Genomic DNA, 23,224 nt, shown 5'->3' with positions numbered 1-23,224 from the left:
TGAATCTTCCCTCATAGGTCACGTTTTCTAGACCTTTAATCATTTTTGTTGCTATTCTCTGGACTTTCTCCAATTTGTGCACATCTTTCCTGAAATGTGGCAGCCAGAATTGGACACAATACTCCAATTGAGGCCTACTCATTGAGGAGTAGAGCGGAAGAATTACTTCTCGTGTCTTGCTTACAATACTCCTGCTAATACATCCCAAAATGATATTTTCTTTTTTTGCAACAGTGTTACACTGTTGACTCATATTTACCTTGTGATCCGCTATGACCCCCAGATCCGTTTCTGCAGTTCTCCTTCCTAGGCAGTCATTTCCCATTTTGTATGTGTGCAACTGATTGTTCCTTCCTAAGCAGAGTACTTTGCATTTGTCCTTATTTAATTTCATCCTATTTACTTCAAACCATTTCTCCAGTTTTTCCAGATCATTTTGAATTTTAATCCTCTCCTCCAAAGCACTTGCAAACCTTCCCAGCTTGGTATCATCCGCAAACTTTATAAGTGTACTCTTTATGCCATTATCTAAATCATTGATGAAGATATTGAACAGAACCGGACCCAGAATTGATCCCTGCGGGACCCCACTCATTATGCTCTTCCAGCATGACTGGGAACCACTGATAACTACTCTCTGGGAATGATTTTCCAACCAGTTATGCACCCACCTTATAGTAGCTCCATCTGGATTGTATTTCCCTAGTTTGTTTATGATACGGTCATGTGAGACCGTATCAAAAGTCTTACTAAAGTTAAGATATTCCAAATCTACCACTTCCCCACCTATCCACAAGGCTTGTTACCGTGTCAAAGAAAGCTATCAGGTTGGTTTGACACAATTTGTTCTTGACAAATCCATGCTGACTGTTATTTATCACCTCATTATCTTCTAGATGTTTGCAAATTGATTTCTTAATTATTTGCTCCATTATCTTTCCGGGTACAGAACTTAAGATGATGGTCTGTAATTACCCAGGTTGTCCCCACTTCCCCTTTTATAGCTGGGAACTATATTTGCCCTTTCCCAGTCTTCTGGAATGTCTTCCATTACTTTTATGGATCTGGGTAGCCCATCATTTTCACATGCACTTCCTTTGCAACACGGAAAGCTCATGTTGCAGAGGATTCTATATATCTCTCATATCACTGCTTTGGGAAGTATATTCTTCCCCCAGGGACTGAGAATATTACTTCTGTAGAACTCTCAGCCCATGGTGACCTGGCAGTGAGGATTTTGGTTTCATATTTGGATCCCCCATTATGTTGACACTAACTCACTGGGCTACCCTTAGTTACATCTGTGCAACTCTACTGAAGACACTAGAGTTGCTTGAATGTAATAGAGGACAGAATTTGACCCATACAAAATTTCATGAAATAAAATACTATCCTACAAAGATAGGATCAAATTCTGCTCTCAGTTACGCCGATGTCAATGAAGTGAATGAATTTCCACTTGTGTAAATGAGAAAAAAAAACTATTTTAGTAAGTATGGTCTATGAACTATGTGACAGTGCATAGAAATGTCAGGAAGACTGGTGCTATAAGAATTGGCATTGGTGATTCTGTAGAAAATGTATTTTCCCTCTTGCCCATTACTGAATCAATGTCTCCATGTATTAAGGGGCACAGTAGATTGGAAGCTGCTGCCCTCTGGATAACACTTAAAACAATTCCTGATCATTTATGGCCATTTCTATCCCATGGCTCTTGTTTTGTTTGGGTTGAAATGTAAATGTCAGTATCTTTGCTACACTCCAGTATAGGTAATTACATGTTTCCTACCCAAATACTTTCTGTAGTTTCAGTTGGATATACCTGATTCTTGTTATAAACTCTATTTTGGTTTGCTGTGATTTAAACTACCTCTGCTGGTACCTTGATTATAGTTTTAAGCAGTGACTGTTTCAGCACAGAGGTGGGCTGCATTCAGTGGCACAAAAGGTGAGGTGATTCCTATAACCTATAACATATGCACTTTGTAAAGTGGGCTAAAATGGATTCTTCTGGTAAACAGTGCTATATAAAAGTAGTGTTGTATCATTATCATTACCTGTGACTGAGAGACATTGGAAATGAAAGGGAAGTAAGAACCGGAGTTATATAGTGATCAATATTTTGGGCCATATTTGTCCAATATAAACAACTATAGAAAGTTGTAGTAAGGAAATTATATTTGCTTATGATATAGAACTGGCAAATGCACTTAAATGTAGTGAAATGTAAGAATACATATTTTAACATGCAGAGGACTGGACATACAACTTGCGTTATAGAAAGGAACAATCAGTTGCACACATACAAAATGGGAAATGACTGCCTAGGGAGGAGTATTGTGGAAAGGGATCTGGGAGTCATAGTGGATCACAAGCTAAATATGAGTTAACAGTGTGACACTATTGCAAAAGAGCAAACATCATTCTGGGATGTATCAGCAGGAATGTTGTAATCAAGACAGGAGAAGTACCATATATACTCGTTCATAAGCCGAATATTTTTGGTAAAAAAGTGACACATCAAAGAGCGGGGGTGGGCTTATAAATGGGTCTACACCAAAATTTGATGATTTTAAACTCTATGGAATCATTGAATTGAATATCTAATATGGGGATTGGCAACCTTTGGCACGCGGCCCGCCAGGGTAAGCACCCTGGTGGGCTGGGCCGGTTTGTTCACCTGCAGGTTCGGCCGATCGTGGCTCCCACTGGCTGCAGTTCGCCACTCCAGGGCAATGGGGGCGGCAGGAAGCAGCGTGGGCCGAGGGCTGGGAATGGCAAACTGCGGCCACAGGGAGCTGAGAGGCTCCATGCCTGCAGACACTCCAAGTAAACAAAATGTCCCAACCCGCCAGCGGCTTACCCTGATGGGCCGGGAGCCAAAGTTTTCCAGTCTCTGAAATATAGGGTCAGCTTGTGAAAGGGTCATACAGTTTTTCCTATTTTTACCTATCCATTTTGGGGGGTTGGCTTATAAACGAACGAGTATTCTTCCACTGTACTCTGTGCTGGTAAGGCCTCAGCTGGAGTATTGTGTCCAGTTCTGGGTGTCATATTTCAGGAAAGATGAGGACAAAGTGAAGAAAGTCCAGAGGAAACCAACAAATATGATTAAAGGTCTAGAAAACATGACCTGTGAGGAAAAAATGAAAAAAAAAAAGGGTTTGTTTAGTTTGGTGAAGAGAAGACCAAGAGAGGGACATGATAACAGTTTTCAAGTACATAAAAGGTTGGGTCTTGCCCATCTGCTCACTGATCGCCATACTTGGGGTCAGGAAGGAATTTTCCCCTCGGTCAGATTGGAAGAGCCCCTGGGGAGCTTTTCACCTTCCTCTGTAGCATGGGGCATGAGTCATTTGCAAGTTTAAACTAGTGTAAATGGTGAATTCTCTGTAACTTGAAGTCTTTCAACCATGATTTGAGGACTTCAGTACCTCAGCCAGAGGTTAGGGGTCTATTACAGGAGTGGGTGGGTGAGAGTCTGTGGCCTGTAGTGTGCAGGAGCTCAGACTAGATGATCACGATGGTCCATTCTGACCGTAAAGGCAATGAATCTATGTTGTTACAAGGAGGAGGGTTCTCTTTAACGACTGAGGATAGGACAAGAAGCAATGGGCTTAAATTGCAGCAAGGGAGGTTTAGATTGGACATTAGGAAAAAACTTCCTGTCAGGGTGGTTAAGCACTGAAACAAATGCCTAGGGAGGTTCTGGAACCTCCATCACTGGAGGTTTTTAAGAACAGGTTAGACAAACTAGACATTCCTGTCAGGAATGGTCTAGTTATTACATAGTCCTGCCTTGAGTGGAGGGGACTGTACTAGATGGCCTACTGAGGTCCCTTTCAGTTCTACACTTATATGATTCTATTATTATCAGAGCCAGCAACCGGATGCCTATTTCACTAGTCTCTGAGATGTATATTTATTGCACGATAATAAGGATAAAACAAAGCAAAAAGATCCTTTCCTCATAATGGCTCATGCTACCAAACACGACAGAAGAAAGATCCATATTTATGGGGGAGGAAACTTTAAAACTTTTAGCACAGAATTTTAGAAGGTATATATAAACATCCCAAACCAAAGGAAATCACTACCATCATCATGCATTTTTATTACAATAGCACCCTCAAGTCCCAAACACATCAAAAGGCATTGTCCCTACCCCATAGAGCTTACAATCTATCTCTAATTGCTGTTCTGTCCTGACATCATTTACTAGGATCAATATTCCCAAGCTTCCAACACAAAGCAGGTGGGAACATCCAGAGCTCTCAGAGGTGTGGGTAATCCAGTAAAACCAATCATCTGAGGACAAGAGATACAGGCAGAGTGGGCACACTTGAAAAAATCACTTTGGTTCTGGAGAGATTTTTGCTATGTTCTCCATTTTGAATAGAGAAAATAACACTGGAACCAGTAATATATCTAAAAGCAGAATGAACTTTTGAAGTGCCCATCTGTAAGTAACTTTCTTTTTTTCCAAAGACGCCATAGTCAATAGACCACAACTTATTTATTGATTTACATTTGTACTAACTACCTAAAAGAGCACCTACTCCAAGCCCTTGACAAACTCTTGAAAATACAATTAATCCTTTAACAGACTGGCATTTACTTACTGATGACTCTACCCCAGAAACGGTGTGAACATGAACACATAATAAACTCCACCATCAAACTCAGCACTGGAATCTCCAACCTGCCCTATCCCTCAGTTCCCTACAGGCAAGTGTGCCATGAAGGTTAACAAACATGGGCAGTTACATATAGATTTGGTGGAAAAATGGGTTCTAAAGTTACAGGGACCTAACAAAGAATGCCCTAGATATCCAAGGTACTTATGTGGTGCCCATTACTGTAATATCTGAATGCCTCACAATCTTTTATGTGAGGTAAGGAGTTCTATTTATCCCCATTTTAGAGGTGGGAAACTGAGGCACAGAGAGGCTAAGGGCCAGATTTTTAAATGTATTTAGGCACTGCTTCACTCATCGTTGCAACATCTACTGATTTACGAGTCTAAATCCTAGTCTCAAAAGGGAGTTAGACACTTTGGAGCCTAAATCCCATCTACTGTCACTGAGATTTAGATTCTGAAGTGACCAAAGCCCTTTTGGAAATGAGATTTAGGGTCCTAAATTAGTTATACATTGCAATACTGAGTACCACAACTCCTAAATATCTTTAAAAATCTGGGCCTAATTGTCTTGCTCACTATCAGACAGGAAGTCTATGGAAAAGTAGACACTTGAACCCATATCTCCAAATTCCCAGGTTAATACCCTAGCCAATGAACCAGCCTTCCTCTCCTGTACCAAAAAGCAACTTCTTAGGTGCCTCCACTGACTGCAACTGTGGGACTATGTCACAGGGAGGGATATCGCCTCTGAGATAGGTAGGTGCCAGAAGGTTTTATCGGAAAAAATAAATAGCTTAAAAATCAACCTGGAAACCAAAAAAACAGCAAATGGAGATCAGAGAGCACTAGGTTAATATGCTCACAAAATGACACACCACTTAAAAGCAAGTGCCAAAACCTGCACCAGCTGCATTCCGTGGATGGATTTAAATTGTAGTCTCATGCAGAGTATGTCACTCTAATTTCAAGATGAGAAAGGGATGAATGACAGTTAGAAGGACCACAGCTGAAATAAATGGGCATAGCCTCCAGGTCAACTGGAAATGAAGGAAAGCTGACCTAGTCATAACTGCAACTGGCTCCTCTGTGAGCAGCTGGGTGTCTAACTGGACTCTCCTATTGGGAATCCAATCCACAAATGCAGGACACATGCCCTCCTGTCACATCTTCCAATTGCTTCCCTCAGCCAACCAGCATCACCTCCAACTTGTCTGGATTGAGTCTCAGCCAGTTTACCCTCATCCATGGCCCAATCTCACCTAGACACTGAGAAATGTAAATGACCACTCCAGCTGTATCAGTGGAGATGGAGGTATAAAGTTGTGTGTCACCTCTATACTGAAGACACCAGAGCCTATGTCTCCTCACTAACTTTCCTACCAGCTTCACATACACATAAATTACCCTCAGACTGGAGATGTCGTTACGTTATATCACCCTGAGAATAGTGGGCTCAGATATGAGCAGATACTGAGGGCTGTCTCACTTGAACCTTTTTGATATTCTCAATTAAAAATGATACAGGGCAATAGTACTTCTCCACTGGCCTTCACAAGCCAACAATATCAGTCTCAAGCGCAAGTTGATGGCTGAAGTGTTCCCAGCACTTTCTACACTTCAGAAAGGGACACTGGCTGAAAGTCAAGCAAAGAAAATGTGACTTTTCCCCCTCAAATATCTGCTTTATTTCCAGGGAGTTGGGCAATTCTGACCAAATTCACTCAATTTTATCAGCAACATAAAAAAATTTCCTCACAATAGGAGATACTCAATTCAGCAACTGGGTGGAGGTGACTCAGATTAACTAAACTGTCTGCCCCTTGAAATAGAACAATGGATTAAATAACTATTCCTTTGCCTCTCTCACAGCCATGGCATAAGAATTTCAAAAATCTCTTTGTCATAAAGAATCAGACTCAAACTGGGATTTTCACCGGACGTGCTGTGGTCATTTTCCCTCTCCTTTCAGCTGTTGTTGGACATCTTTAAACCAAGGTGACCCATGAGATAAAAGCCAGAAAAGATGCCTTAGAGGCCACTTCATAGATAGTTGAGGACAAAAGTGTTACAAAATTCCACCCATCCATTCATAGATCGGTGTGTCAGAAGAACAATATTCTGTTTCTCAGTCCCCTGGAACTGCTCTGGTACCTTTAGTTTTCAAGAGTAAATCCCCTGCTAGGAAAGGAAAACTCCAATTTGGTCTCGAAGGAGGTAATTTTTATTTTAATGATTAAAAACAAAGAGGCATGTCTCTAAAATAAAAATGAAGCACAGCAACAACTATAACAGTTAGAAAGGGATGGGCCAACTTGCCCTTTCACAGTAGAAAATGTAACACAATCATTAAACAGCTATATCACAAGGAGGGGAGACAGTTGTAAAACAGAACAGAGGTTAAATTTTAAAGGGATGCTGTCAATTGAAACTGGACAAAAAAAGCTATGCAGAAACAGATTTTCTAAAACCAAAGACCAATCAAAACGATTTTACAATCCAATAAAAAGAAGGGCTTTAAACAACAACAAAAAACAAACAATAAATACACACTTCCTTGCAATGTTTGAAACCCTGAAGCAGTATGAATCTGAAGGCATGTTTAAAGACAAAAGTCTTATAAAAAACATCGAGACTATAAACAAAAATGGAACAGACTAAATTGAATTTTATTGTCCAGGCTGAGAGACATGCAATTAAACAAACAAACAAGTTAAGAAAACTGGATATACTTTTAAAAATCTAAGTTGTTAATCATAATACATTTGTTTATTTACAATGTATAATTTTAAATTTACAATGTCCCCTTTACCTGTTATGACAGCAGGAGAACTAAAATACTCCAGGGTGGAAACTTTGAATCAGTGACCAGCTAAAATAGATATTCTAAACAAAAGCAAAATTCTAGGGGATGGGAGAGTTTGGGCATATCTATGTCGGAAATTGATTCTGCAGCATGGATCATCCAAACTGACATTCAGCTCTAGAAGCCAAATTGAAGTAACAGTGTTTTGTTAATACACACAGAAAAGACCATGTGGCTGTTTGAAAAAATTCATGAGATGAAATGAGCCTTAACATTATCTTGACAAGCCCTCAGGTTGTAGCAGTGAGAGATGCAATCAGATGGTCATTTAAGCACAACTTTCTCGGTAACAACAGAATTTATTGTGTCAGTGTTAAAAAGTGGTTTGAATTTTCTAAGGCCTTTCATCAGCTCATCCCAGGGATCTTTTCATTTCAAGGCTGTAGAGAAGGCCCACGCTGTAGGATGAAATCCTGACCCCATTGACACCAATGGGGGTCAGGATTTCATCCATTGTTTATAGCTTTCTTATACAAACCTTAATTCCATTCAAAATACATCACGCTAAATTCAATTCAGTTACACCAGTGTACCCAGAATAGTTTAATTCACTTCAGTGGATTGACACCACACTACATTAATGGAACACATGAAGATCATTCATTTCAGACATATGCACATCTATGTTGGGCAGATATTTGGACAATTTGTATTGGTGGTTTGTGGGCAGTAAATATAAACAAAGGTGACATTTTATCCTGTGTGAAATTGTAAGATGGTAGCTAGCTAAGTGGTTTTAATTCTGAATTTTATTTAAAGGTGGGCTCTAATGACGGTAGTGTTAGCTTGATGTGAATTTAAGAGGATTATGTTATTCTGACATGCAGTTATGATTTGGTTCCTATCTTTATTTTATTTGAATGGCACGAAGGGCCCCCAGTATCTCTCAGAATCAGGGCCACATATTTTTCTATGAATAATAAACATATTCCCATTTGTAAATAGCTGGCAACCTGGATAACACAAGGGAGAAGGAAGAAAACCTGCTAATTGCAGTGCTTACTATCACTGTCTGAATACTCTGATGGGCAATTTCTCACTAAACGAGTATTTCATTTTTTTGTAATGTCCCATCAAGCCCCATAAATGTATTAATTAGTTTTTGTTAAATAATCTAGCTATTATATATTTATTTAAAAGCACGGCAACAAAATGGAGAGTACTTTGATTCATTGTTTCGATATTACTGTTTCTACATGGCAATACTTCCTTCCCTCCCTGATCATTTTTTCATTTAGTATTCATTATATTCCACATGATGCATTTACTTTTTTTTATTGTGAATGTTTGAGTGTGTAATCCTGCAGCTATTCCATTGCAATCTGGCATTAAATAACACACCACTGAAGCTTTGCTAAGTGCATCAGTAATTTATACATATGTTTCATCTTTGCCAAATTAGAAACTTGCATGCTTTTACAAGACTGTACAGACTAACCTTGCTGCATGGAGCAATCCAGTAAACCACTGACAGGAATGGCAGCCCTACTGCAACTGCAAGAACAACTAGAAACTTCACTGCCATGGTCTGCTGGCGTAAACCTGAGAGATTCTCATACCAGATTGAGAGAAGTTGTTGCTGGCAGTTTGGATGTGCTACAAACTATGACAAAAAAAAAAAAGGAACACAACAAAGGAACATTATTGTCGGAATACCACTAAATAAAATGTTAGCCGTCTGAAATGGATGTAGAGTGTAGGAATAACAAATCAGCTAATATTCAGAACACTTTCAGAGTGTACAGTAGTATAAAATAGCAATCTCCTCTTTTTGATAAGCATAATCTCCCTAGAATGTAGGCACACTGCTATTCATGGCAGGAATTTTGGCTAAACTGGTCCTAAAGACACACTGGAGTCTGTGTGGCTAGTTAGAACTTTTCCATTACAGTCTATAGGAATGTTGCCATTGACTTCAGTGGCATCAGGATCTGGCCTGGCATCGGGGTCACTATGGAGTCTTTCTACACCAAGAGGTTCCAATGTGAATAATTTTAGGAATGTGAGATCCCTGCATCTCTCAAAATAATTCAGGTTGAGAAAAAAAATCATGATTCTATGGGTAATCCTTTCATGCCGGTGATTATTATACTGCAATTTTTCACAAAAGACTTTATGCCAAGAAAATGTATCATTAAAATACAATTAAAAGTGAATCATGCAGAATCAGAGCAACATAGGGCTGGAAGGGAACTTGAGAGGTCATCTAGTCCATCCCCACGGACTAAGGCTGGATCAAGTATACCAAGACCATCCCTAAACAATGTTTGTCTGTTCTTAAAAAGCTGTTTTTACAAACCTTCAATGACAGGGGTTCCACAACCTCCATTAGAAGCCTATTCCAGTACTTAACTGCCCTTATAGTTAGGAAGTTTTTCCTAATATCTAACCTAAATGTCCCTCACTGTAGATGAAGCCCATTACCTCTTGTCCTACCTTCAATGAACATGGAGAACAACTGATCACCAACCTCTTTATAACCAGTCTTTCTAACCATTCCTCATAGGTTATGGTTTCTCAACTTTTTAGCATTTTTGTTGCTCTCCTCTGCACTCACTCTAATTTGTCCGTATCTTTCTTAGTGTAGTGCCCCAAACCAGACACAGGACTCCATCTGACACCTCACCAGTGTTGAGTACAGAATAGGGCAATTACCTCCTGTCTCACATACAACACTCCTGGAGGAGAGTATAAAATATATGTAAAGTCAGTGTACCTCTCCTAGGCAAGCAGAAGTCAGAAGCATGTACTTACATGGACACATCTCTTTCCCCTGGATGTTCTAAACTGTAGTATGAGCATATGGATTACATAGTATAGCACAACATGAGTTTCCAAACACTATAGTCACTTATCTAACCTTAATTTTACAAATTGTATACGTGATATTTCAACATTCGCGTTTCAAATGGGTACAGATTCTCCCTCTAGCTCTAAAAAATCCAGGACCATGAAAGGCATTAAAGAAGTCATAAATTGAGCAGTCCACATTATAAATACTAATTATTAGTGGCTATCATTTACCATTATTTTAAAGATATTACTATGGCATTTAGACAGTATTCAGTAACAAAGAATCAGCCTCAATCTGAGCATAATGCACAGGAACTAACTGGATCTATTCTATTCTATTCAGGCTTTTATACCATGCTGATCACCGAGATATCTGAGCACTTCCTCATAATGCATTAAGCAAGGTGACTACACATCTGTCATGTGTTGCTTGTGCTCTCCCCAGATGGAAAAGTATGTGCAGTGGAGTGGGGGCAGGGTGTGTCTTTCTCTTTTTTAAAATATAAATATATCTGTTCCAAGTTCATTGTACTGGGAATAGCTACAAAGTCTGCTGACATTTATATTCCTGATGCTCTCATTTCTGACACCCTAAAAGTTGTTGCCTTTGTGTCCTGTACTGTAGATGACAATATACAATTTTCAGTCATGAAACAAGGAATACACAAAATGTTCACATGAAAAATATCAGTTCTTTTATTGAAAATGAGGAACAGCAGTTACTGGTGCAGGCAGGTCACTAATTGTTCTTAATCATGCTATGGCAACCAGGTCATGTAGACCAATTCTGTAAAACTGGGAAGTGTAGAACACAGCCCTTTTTCCCATCCAAGCTCTGTGACATTGTAAAAGGTATACTGGAAATGGAGGTATAAATGGATGATGGGATTTACTTTGCCTGGTCTGTAATAAACTATCAGCCCAAACCTGTAATATTTACTCAAGAACTCAGAGTTTTACAATGGAAGTTTTCCAAATTAAAGGTGACAAAATCAGAACTGATGTCTGCTAAAGAAAAAAAATAGGGGTAAGTAGAGAGAGTAAATGACTAATTATGAAATAAAACTCCTCCATGTTTAATATGTAGGAGACATTGTTCAATAACAGTTCAAACTCCATCCATGCACACCATGAATACACCTAACTATTTTAGGATTTTCCAAAAGAAACAGATCAATTAGATCTGCAGAAAATGACTCTATTTCTGCCCAGGTAAACTGGATGGGTACAGTGGGTCCCTATTGGACTTCATAGAATTCCATCTCTTCTGCCTTTCCTTGTTATTGGATGTTGGTGAGTTTTATGTGTTTTTCACTGTGCAGATGTAATTCTTTTTGTCATGGTGGGAAAGCTTTATCATAGGTCTTGCAGCTTGTTCTGAAAATGGTCAGATTCTGCATTAGTCTAATCTCCTTTGGAAGTTAATTCAACAGGTAAATCCCCTTGACTAAAAAAACTATCTCTGGTTCACACACACTTCGTCCTGGACATTATGAGCTTCACTGTCCAAGAGAAGCATAGTTATCCAAATGAGTAAAGGTGGAGAAGCAGCTACTAATGTAGTTGCGTCCTGACTTACTGAGTGCATTCAAGATCCAGACCAAGGCCTTAAATTGGCAACAGAAGTGAACTAAGAGCTGATGAAGGGGCCATAGCATGGAGATGATATATTCATTCCAGCTCAGGTCATTGAGGAGATTGGTGGCCATGGTTTTTACCAAGCTGGAGCCTATGCATGGCTTCCAGACTGATCATCAGACGATTGATGCTGATAAATTCTGGTATTTTGTAAGCTACCTAGTTTTGCATATGTCTTTCAAATTTCCTAGAGCAAATAAAAATTGGCCTTTCTCAGGAGGCAAATCCTCTGTGAATAGTTTGACATAAAGATGTATTTATTATTATACGGCCAATATGCTACATGGTACATTTTAATTAACTGTATCCAATGATTTTGTTTTAGAAGATGGATTAATTATCTCTCATTGGTTAAATAAATAAATGCAAAACCTGCAAATAATGTCCACAGCTAGTTCAAGTAACCATATATTACTATTACTGTTACCTCCTTGTGTGCTGCATACACCTTTTATCTCTGGTTTTTATTAAGTCAGTAAGTACTTTGGGGCAGGGACTCTCTTTTACTGTCTGCGTGCACAGCATTCAGTGCAATGGGACCTGGATCCTGACTGGCACCTCTGGGTGCTGCCATAATACAAATAATGAATGGTAATATGAGTTAATAGCACTGCCACTCATTTAAACTACTATTTTATTAACACCAGGGCTTACTTTTTTGACTTCATACTTAATGGCAAGTTTTAAGCGGCTAAGGCTGGGACGACCATGTTCTCCACTATTATGGCTCATCTCCACATCTCCATTCAAAATAGCTTCCACTTCTTCAGTATTTCTGCACAAATCGAGGAGTCCAACTACAAAATCCTTGCATTGCATAGACAATTTTTTGTAATCATTCTGGAGAGGGGGGGAAAAAAAGAAAATTAATAGCTGTTTACACATAACCCATGAGAAACCATTTTACTCCTTCAAGTGCTATTCCTTCTGAGTGACTATTCACCAACTAGCCACAGGAGAGGAATGAGAAGAAGAGAACTGGGCATGTCTATAGTCCTTTTATTTGTAGTTCTCAAAGTTATTTATGAACATTATAAATTAAGACCAACAATAGTCCTCTGAAATAGATATTATTTCCCCCATTTTTGTGATGTGTAACCAAAATTATATAGAGCCAAATTCTCCCATTTAAATCAGTCAGTTTGCATTAGTTTAACCATAGAAAATTCAGCCCATCAATTCATGGATTATAAGGCCAGCAGGCAGGAGCCCTTATGACTACCTAGGCAGACTTCTTGCAGAACACAAATCATAGAATTTCACCAAGTGGTTAACTACTCTCACTGTAAAACAGCCCCTCCTAATTTCTAGTCTGAAGTGGTCTTGCCTCAGTTTCAAGCCATTGCATTTTGGAATGCCTTTGTCTGCTAGATTAAGGAGCTCCCTACTATCAAAAATCTTCTCCCCATGGAGGTAATTACAAACTATGAGCAAATAACCTCTCAACCTTCTCTGGGAAAATCTAAATAGATTGTGTTTCCTTTGTCTCTCACTGTAAGGCAGTTTTCCAGACCTTGAATCATTGTTGTAGATGTTCTCTGAAGCTTTTTCAATTTTCAACATTCTTGTAAAAGTACAGCACCAGAACTTGAACAGTACAGTAATGGTTTCATTTATGCTATATGCAGTGGTGGTAACAGCTCCCTACTGCTACTCAATATCCCCCTGCGTACACACCCAAGGATATAATTTGCTTTCTTAGCCACCACATCAAACTGTGAGCTAACGTTCAGTTGGTTATCCACCTTGGCTACTAAGTCCTTTCCTCAGTCAGTGCTTTCCAAAATACAGCCATCCATCCCACATTCTTGAAGAATAGAAGTTAAGTTGCTCTAACAGTGAGCCAGTGGTAGGGTCAGGGTAGAATTTGGGTATACTGTTCCTGTTTTTGCAATTTCCAATTCATATAACTTGAAGGTGTAGCCAAGGATAAAAGGTATCAGGTATCAGAATATAGAGGTGAAATATAAGTATTAATTAATGTTGTAACACAGGGCCTACAGGCCTCAGGCCTGTAAAATATTTAGCTTAGCCAAATTAAGCCTTAGGATTTAGAATAAGTTAGCATAAGTAAATTAATAATAAACCTGCTGAGCTTGTCTGTTTGTGATATGCTGATGTTTTGAAAATAACCTCTATGATTCAACAATTCCACAGCTTATCTTCCACCCCGGCTCAGGGTTGTGCCTAAAGTCATAATTTATCTGTGACAGGGAGATGTTCTTGGCTCCTGTCTTCCTGCACAAATGGCTGACACACCTCCGGTTTGTAATCACCACTGTGTATGTTGTGTTCAATCCACCACTACTCTCTTACAATCCCGTGCAGCAGTTCTAGGTACAGTGTCATACACTCATCATCCCCTTTTGCCAGAGAGAAGAGATCTCTCCATGCAGAGATCTCCCTTTACCCTGATGCTGCTGACCCACCTCTCTCTCTCATTATCCTGCACTTTCTTCCTGTGCTCCTTTTCTACTCTTGCTGTTAATTGGCTAATTGGTTCCTTTGCTCTCCCCAGCCCAGGTTGATCTAGTAATTAACCACTCCGTCCCTCAATCAGGCCCTCTCCAGGGGAGCTAACTGGATTTACAGTGACCAGAGTGCTGGTTCAGCTGCTGGTTCTCAGCACTCTGTCACACACCTGCCCCTTTTGTCTGGTGGAGAAGTTTCTTATTCCACAGGTTCTCATCCTTTATTAGAGGTGCTGCTCTCCTTGAGTCCTTCTTTGCCCCCAGGGTGGTTCTCCAGGATCCCTTTATGGGGTCCACCCATTCTCCATCCACAAAAATTAGATTTGTGGGCCAGGATCACCCCCCTAATCCTGTCTCACTCCACAGGTATTCACACCAGGAGCAATCTGGTGGGATATTTGCCCCACTCTCACCCCCTTTCCTTTGTGACAGGGCCCATTGGCAATACTCGCCCTCCTGATCACCCAGAGCCTCAGGTTCTCCCAGGCCTCTGACCTATTCCTGGGGTCTCCACTCTCATCATTCTGGTGATGGGGTTCCAATAACTGTCCAATCCCTGTCAACGAGTATGAATTCTCCTTATCCCAGAAGGCTAATTCTGTGTTTTATTCCTTCTCCCCCATCACACTATCCCGATGTGCTCTGATGAAGTTAAAGTTTAAACTGAGCACTCAGGCACTTTCCAGTTCAGCCTACCCAGGTAGAGGCCTTGTGCTTTTGAGATGTTTACTCAGAACCTCCATCCATCAATTTGGATGTCTTTAATGATTTTTCTAATCACATTTAAGTCATAAAAGGATTAAATAAACAAGGGACTATCTCCAGCTAAAACAACACTCCTTGACTTTTTACTGTGTTAAAAATACCCACAGAAAGTTAAATGTATTACCATGACTTGTTCCCACGCCCCCATTATAAGTATTCCTGCTGCTCCCACTTTCAACTTTTCTCTATTCATTTCATCCCCTTTGAATCTTTCCTACTCCAATAGCTGCCATCTGGAAGCACCCTAGAAGGCAGGTGACTAATTTTCTCTGTGGTAAATTCAGGGCTCTCTGTATTCCCATGATAATCTCTGAGAACATGCCCCAACGTGCTTGTTCTTCACTAGCCCATGGGCCCAGTGCTTCGTATTCCTTTGCAACACCATAGCATCAGTTTGTTACTTGGATAGATTAGCCAAATGACGGTATTCACATTTCACATTTAATTTCAATCAGATATTTGTTCAAAAATAAAAGAGCCACACACATTTTTTAATAATGTCATCTAAGTCTAGGCAGCTTGACTCTGTCATAAAGTGGCAATGAAAATTAATGTGGTTTCTCTACCAAGAAGATGCCAGAAGCCAAGCACAAAAATTTACAATTTCATGACAAGTTGTATACCAATATGGATGTGAAAAGCAGATGCACCCATTTTATATCTCTCAAGAAGGAAATATAGAGATATTAATTAAAACCCTAAATTGGTAGCACACCAAATAGAATTTGTTTTGAGACTAATGTCTCTTTTTAAATTTGTTTGTTCTACTAGGATTATGGTTGAAATTGATGTTGTGGTTTCCCTTTGCCTGGAAGTGTCAGGAAAGATGGCTATCCGTGTTCATCCTTCAACTCTAAGATGAACTTTTCAATATTGGAGTGCAACTGCTTATGCTGTAATAGCTAAGATTATATCTGTATGCCCTTTTATAACTAGACCTTGTAAATTGATCTAGGGTTATGTCTGGCATTCAAGGACTCAGCCAAGTAACAAACCTCTCTAAAAATGTGGACAAAAAAGAACTTGATCTTGTTGAGTAATTGGATTGATATATGCACATAGCTATATTTTCTGGTTTGATATATACATTTATGCCTATGGGTAGCCTCTTTGACTTCTATTGGAATATCAGGTGTGTAAAATTCAACACGTGTGACTGCGCAATTGCAAGCCTTGCAAAGGAAAGAGTTCTCCACTCTGGAGATGGACTGCCAGAACGGTTTCCTGATCAGTTCATTTGGACCCCCCATTCATGTCTTACCCATTTGTATTACCCATTATTACAGTAATGCCCTGACTAACCAAGATTGGGGCCCCATTGTGCTAGGCATAGTACAGAGACAGAGTAGCAGACATGCCCTGCCCTGAAGAATGTTTTTGTACTTTTAAACCTGCTTTCTTTTCACCAGCTGAAGGTTGTGTTTGGGCATTTTTCTGTTCAGCTTTTTATAACATTCCATATTTATCCATCAACACTGAAAAATGGGGTGATGCTTTTTACTCAATGAATGATCATTTCAGTGAGTAAATAATGTCTAGGCTGCAATTAAAAACCACAGCTGGCCAGCCAGCTGACTTGGGCTCGCAGGACTTGGGCTAAGAGGCTGTTTAATTGCAGTGTAAACATTCAGGCTCAGACTAGAGCCTGGGCTCTACAACCCTGCGAGATGAGAGGGTTCCAGAGCTCAGGCTGCAGCCCAAGCCCAAACATCTACACCACAATTAAACAGCCTCTTAGCCCAAGGGCCATGAGCCTGAGTCAGCTGGTATGGTTTTTAATTGCAGAGTAGACATATCCAATGTGGCTAGTGATGTAGGCATACTTTGGGTGTGAAAGGGGGAGGACCATGTGTACTAAGTTGGTGCCACTTTGACTATGCAAACCCATCCATCCCCTCCCCTATGCTATGCACCAGCCATGGATGCTAATGAAACCTTAGGGTGGCTGCAGCAGCAGCACAGGTGTGTTGATGACCTATATCCTAGAAAGAAGGGTAGTGCTGCCCAGCTGCCATGGAAAGCCCCAGTGCACAGCAACTCAGTTACGGATGGCAAGTCTTGCCTACCAAATAATGGTTTGAAATAGCACAGCATTCTCCAGGATAAATACTCATGAATGTTCAAATATTTTTAGTCTATTATTTATATAGAGGTTGATATCTGTAAATCCACTGCCCGTAGGTGTAAGGCTGTAGCACAAAGTGTTGGGAGTCAGAAAGAGGAGGGATGGTTTAGAGCAGTGACACTCAGATCTCAGTGATTCAGGAGCTAAATTTGTGACTCTTTTGGGTAATGTTGATTGCTGAGTGTGAATTCATTGTTTCATTTACTATTTTTTAATATATTATTATTTATTATTATTGTTGTTATTATTTTATTCTCACAGCAAAATGACTGACCAAGTATTCTACAATTGGTTAATAACAGAGTAAAAGCATCCTGATTGGTTAATAACTTAGATTGGTTAATAATTAAATTACACATTCTTTTAATATCATGTTCTGCAAACATAGATGCTGGAACTAGAGGTGCGTGGGGTGCTGCCCACCCCCAGCTTGAAGTGGTTTCCATCATACACAGGGTTTACAATTTGGTTCAGTGCTCCCAGCACCCCCACTATACAAATTGTTCTAGCACTGTTGGCTGTAAAGAGCCACAGGAGACATGTTAAAGAGCCACTTGTGGCTCCCAAGCCTCAGACTGAGTATCACTGATTTAGTGCTTAGTATCCTTGCCTGGAACCTAAGAGACCTGGATTTGAGTCTGTTTCACCACAGACTTCCTGAATGACCTTAGGCAAGTCACTTAACCTACTGCTTAATTTGTGCCAGGGCTTGTCAGGGCTGAGCCCTGGCACTGCTAGACTTGGCAGTTTATAGCCCCAGCATCTCTTGGCTTGCTGTGCCAGTTATGAAAGTAAAAATCTTGCTTGAGCCCCATAACCACTTTGCTTGCTGCATCAGTTATGAAAATAAAAAAATTGCTTGAGTCCCGGCACCTAATTGCTTGAGCCTCAGCATCTCTTTCATTACAAATTAAGCACTGACTTAACCTCTCTGTGCTACAGTTCCCCATCTGCAAAAGGGAGATAATAGTATTTCCCTACCTCTGAGGAATGGTGAGAAGATAAATGCATTAAAGATTGTGAGATGCTGAGTAACTACACTAGTGGAGGTCATATAAGAAGGAAAGATAGACAGAAATTCAGATTTAAGGTTGATGCTCTGTACTTGTTTTCTTCGTGTAATAATGAGTAAGTTAGGGACGCATGAAAGACAAACTTCACACTTTATAGCAATTAGCTATTTGTGCCAAATAATAACACACCCACATTTGTTTAAAATATTCCACTCCTACCTCATCCAAGTATAAAACAGAATCCTACTCTGCCTTTTTTGGCTGAAGAGGACTTTGGTATTAAAAAGAGGAATCTTGTTCATTTCATAACACCACTGATTCACAGACATCCCTGACTGCAGGATATATTTATTTCGGCCAATGTTTGTCAGATATCATCCATAGCCCTGTGAACATTGTGAAGGTAATAGCTTGGTGGTAGAGCAAGCAATTTAGAAGAAAGGAAAGGTTGGCTCCAGCACAGTAAAGTTAAAAGATTTTATACAGCACCAAACCCTGGAATGTTACACATCTAGCCCAGGTGCTGGAGAGCTGGTTTAAATGCTTCTCAGCAAATTTTGTAAAGTTCAGAACTACTCAAACTAAGCCTGAACTAGTTGCTCAGCTTGGAACACAGACTTTTCCATATTGACTCTATTGTCATCACTACATCTGTTCTGGGATCTTTACTCTGGAAGTAGCCCTTTGTAATATTTCTATTTATTCCAAACAAAATATCATCCCATCACAACCTTTAGGTGCATTTACAATAAGAACAATAAATATAACACAATGCACCAGCTTGCTAATGACAGGTTTCAGAGTAGCAGCCGTGTTAGTCTGTATCCGCAAAAAGAACAGGAGTACTTGTGGCACCTTAGAGACTAACAAATTTATTTGAGCATAAGCTTTTGTGGGCTACAGCCCACTTCTTCGGATGCATAGACTGGAACATGCTAATGTTAGATGACACAGCCCCAGAAGTATGAACCAAAGGAAAGAATTAATTCCACAATCTAGGGCCCTCTACTGGTTATACCACTCCTCAGCATGGACCAATCTAAGGTGTGTCAGTCTTGGTGTTCCTACTAATTTTAACTATTGGGATTAGACAAGAGAGAGACATAATGTCTAAGATATTCAAGATGCATTTAGCTTTCTAACTCAGAACCAACACCTTGAATTTCACCTGGAAATGATCAGGATGCCAGAGGAATCTGTGTTGCACTGGTGTTATATACTCCCATTAAGAAGGCCCTTGAAGTATGTCTGTTTCTACCCTAGGAAAAGGTGTATTTTAAATGTGTGTTAAATCCTAGTGCAGGCAAGGCAGTTGTATTTTTAACACATCAGCTGGTTGATGTAGGCCCTAAGAGGGAGCCTAAGTTTTACCTCATCTAGCTAACACATATTAAAACTACAACTTGCCTTGTCTACACGAGGATTTTAACATGTGCTACCTAACATGTTAAAAACACACATTTTTCCTAGTCAAAACAAAGCCTAGATGGGCACTGCACCAGTGGATAATTGCAGCAAGGTCCCCATTTGAAAGAAAAGGTCACAATCCTCTAGCCAATCTGCTAATGATAGAAAAGAATCATTCTGAATCACTGCATCTATCTGGGCAGCCACAAGCAGTTGACGCTCCAAAAGACCTGCTGGTTGTGAATCTGAGTAAGGAAAGATAACCACAAACTCAGGAATGGAGACAGTGGATGCCGCAGTCATTTCCTCTGGTTGCTTCCTCAGCCTCCGAACACTAACTCTATTTTTTTGGGAGGGAGTGGGATTGTGCCTCAGCCAGTTAGCTCGTATTCAAGTCCCAGTTTTAGCTAGACACTGTGAAAGCCTATCTACCACATTGCTCAGGAATAAGACAGAGCTGAGCAGACTATCTATCTATCTATCTATCTAAGGCACTTATATGGCTCCCATCACCATAACACCTGAGCACCTCACCATCTTAATCCTCACACATCTCCTGTGAGGTCGAGAAGTGCTATTATCCTAATTTTACAGATGGGGAACTGAAGCACAGTGAGGCTAAGTGACTTGCCCATGGTCACACAAGAAGCCTGATCAGGGAATTGAACATGAGTTTCCCAAGTTCTAGGCTCATACTCTAAGCACTGGCTACCCATCCTCTATTGGTGGCATGGCAGTACAAACTGTCATACCCGCAGTGCTTCTAGCCAATTATGTAATGCAGCAAATGGGTAAATGAGATCCCTTGCGGATGATTAGCTTATGCAGCAAAGCAAGTAGATTAATTACTTTTATCATAATCTTAACTTGTGTAACTCCAAATGTTGTAAATAGGCATGAAGCTATGCAGCCAGTTGTAAGTCCAACCACATTTGTCTTGATGTAGCAGTGAATTTAACAGGCTGAGTTTATGATGAGTAAAGAAAGATTTTTCTATTCTGATCTAAATTTACTGCCCTTTGATTTAATCACATATCTTTGTTCAAATCTTCAGCAGCTGCTTAAGAGGAGGCAAGTAAGCATGTGGAGTAAGTCCCCTGCTCTAAACAGCACAGACACACACTGTGGGCATGTCTATACTACAGAGTTAAGTTGACATAAGGTAGTTTACATCCACCTAACGTAAATGTACACACCACGGTGTTTCTCCCGCTGCTGTAATTCCCCCGCTACGTCGACCTATTAAAACCACCTTGATGAGAGGCATAAGGCTTCAGTCAATGTAGTTCGGGCGATGCAGTGTCTCTATAGACACTGGGTTACTTGCATCGCCTGATGGCTATCAGGGTGGTTGACAGCTGTAGCCCTGAAATTGACAAGAATGTCAGTTTCACGGTTGGTAGGGTCCCTGTTTTGAAATTGGGGAAGGGAGCGTGGGAGGTGTTCCAGCTGTGAGCCCCAGCAGTGCTGATAGCTAGAGCCTTGCTGCCCGGCACTCAGAGCCTGGATTCTGGGCTCTCCGCAGAGCTCCCAGCTACCACCCGGGCTCTCGGATCCCCACTCAGCATGGAGCACTCTGCTGCGGGGAGCTGAAAGTCCAGGCAGAAGTTGGGTTCCAGCTGGGAGCTCTGTGGGCTCTCAGCCCCCGACATTGCCCCTCTTAAGATAGTGCAAGTGCTCCTGGTGAGGACGCACACTGCCAAAAGAAGAAGGATAGTGTGGACAGGGAGGGTGCAAGGATGTTTCGCGCCCTAGGCGATACTTCCACCTTGCACCCCACCCCCACCCCGTGGCAGCTCCCCCCCTCTGCCCTGAGGCGTCCCCCTCAGCAGCTCCCCCCTCCACCCTGAGGCGCCTCCCCTCAGCAGCTCCCCCCGGCCCAGGGAGCCGTACGGCAGCTCCCCACCCCAGCTCACCTCTGCTCCGCCTCCTCCCCGAGCACGCCATCGCTGCTCCACTTCTCCCGCCTCCCAGGCTTGCGGCGCCAAACAGCTCCCCCCCTTACTTTCTGCAGGCAGTCCTCCCTGCGCCCCCCTGCCCCAGCTCCCTCCGCCTAAATGTCAACGACGACCGGGGCGACTGAAGATCCGGCCGCCGCGGTCAGCGCCAAAGGACCCGAAATGCCACCCCCCAAATGCTAGCACCCTAGGTGACCGCCTAGGTCACCTAATGGGTTGCACCAGCCCTGAATGTGGACATGAAAAACCACAGTAATTACTGTGGTGGTTGTAAGTTGACCTAACTTAGGTTGACTTAATTGTGTAGTGTAGACATGGCCAGAGTGAAATCCTGGCCCCACTGAATACAGTGGGATTCACTGACTTCAATGGGACCAGAATTAGATCTAGCGTGTGTTGTCGATACATACCCACTTCCCAGGCTTTGACCTTACTGACAACTCAAACAATAACAAAACATACAAACTCAAACAGCTATGCTATTCCTAAGGTTTCCCTGCAGAACCTCCCCTGTCCCAGCCTCTACTTCCCTTTCACCTACCATGACCGAACTCTCTTATATCCCGTCTGGAGCTCAGGTGATTCATTTATCAGCATAAATTAAGAGTAATTAATATAACATAGATTTAACCCCTCCCCCCACACATTTGGAGTTTGCCGGCTCCTGGAGCTCCAGACTGAGTCTCTAAGGGGGCCCTACCAGAACAACTACAAATATAATGGCTATCAGAGCCCTCTGACCTCATATCACAGCATGCTTGGAGTCAGGGATGGGGACAGAAGGAAGCAGAAACTGCTGCTGAGGCCCAATGAGGGGACAGCTTGACTCAGACACACACAGAGATAGTTTAGTTTCAGTTTTTGATTTGGAAGTGGAGAGCCAGGCAGCTCAGCTCAGGCAGTCCCTGCTAAACTCTCACTACCCCCAAAGCTGACAGCTGTGAGATCTAGCTGCCTGGCCCAGGCCAATCCAGCACCATGGAGACCAGCCTCCAGCAGAGAGAGATCCAAGCCAGTGCCAGCTACAGAGAACCAGGAGTGACCGCACGAGTGACCGCAGGAGGGTTTCAGACCAGGGAACAATGACCCTGGTGGGAGTCAGGAGATGACCCTGGGTGAAGATAAAGTAAGGGGACTTTTTGTTTAAGCCAGCCAATACCACAGTGCTGCACTACACTGTCTGGATGCTCAGCCTCAGCCGACCATCTTCCTGACCCTGGAGCAGCTTATTTTCCCATCTGTGCAGACTCAGTGGGCCAGTGCCTAGTGGGGGTAAAGCCAAGGCTGTGCCCATTCCCCTCCTTTGCTTGCCCAGTCCCCACCCACCTGTGCAGTTCATTGCTATCACCCTATTCCACACACTATGAATTGCAATACTGGTAGCCCACATAGAGCAATAAGGAGACTCCTGGGGACTGAAGACCTCAGTCCAAAGTTACCTCACTTTGCCCTGCCAGTGTGTGATGAAGGCCTGGTCCCAAAATGACCACCTCTACAGGTAAGAGGGTACCAGAATCTCCATTTTCCTTCAATACCTGGCAACTGCCAA

At 41.5% G+C, this 23,224-nt stretch overlaps 1 protein-coding gene across 4 annotated transcripts in view; it reads right to left on the bottom strand.

Moving 5' to 3' along the window:
• Nucleotides 1-23,224, bottom strand: part of TRPC6 (transient receptor potential cation channel subfamily C member 6) — a 161,235-nt gene that overhangs the window by 37,448 nt on the left and 100,563 nt on the right. For 3 of the 4 annotated variants that reach the window (XR_004644173.1, XR_004644172.1, XM_034758902.1), the window contains exons 3-4: nucleotides 12,591-12,776; nucleotides 8,944-9,108 (exon numbers count right to left, since the gene is read on the bottom strand). Coding sequence is in view for 1 of the 4 variants with exons in the window: in XM_034758902.1 (XP_034614793.1) it covers nucleotides 8,944-9,108; nucleotides 12,591-12,776 (351 nt within the window). In the remaining 3 variants the exon portion in view is untranslated. The remainder of the gene's footprint in view (nucleotides 1-8,943; nucleotides 9,109-12,590; nucleotides 12,777-23,224) is intronic. The other variant, XR_004644174.1, reaches the window with a different exon arrangement.

Source organism: Trachemys scripta, chromosome 1, assembly GCF_013100865.1.
Source record: "Trachemys scripta elegans isolate TJP31775 chromosome 1, CAS_Tse_1.0, whole genome shotgun sequence".
NCBI lineage: Eukaryota > Metazoa > Chordata > Testudines > Emydidae > Trachemys > Trachemys scripta.
The sequence above is the reverse complement of the archived record's forward strand: the minus strand, read 5'-3'. Positions and strand labels throughout refer to the sequence as shown.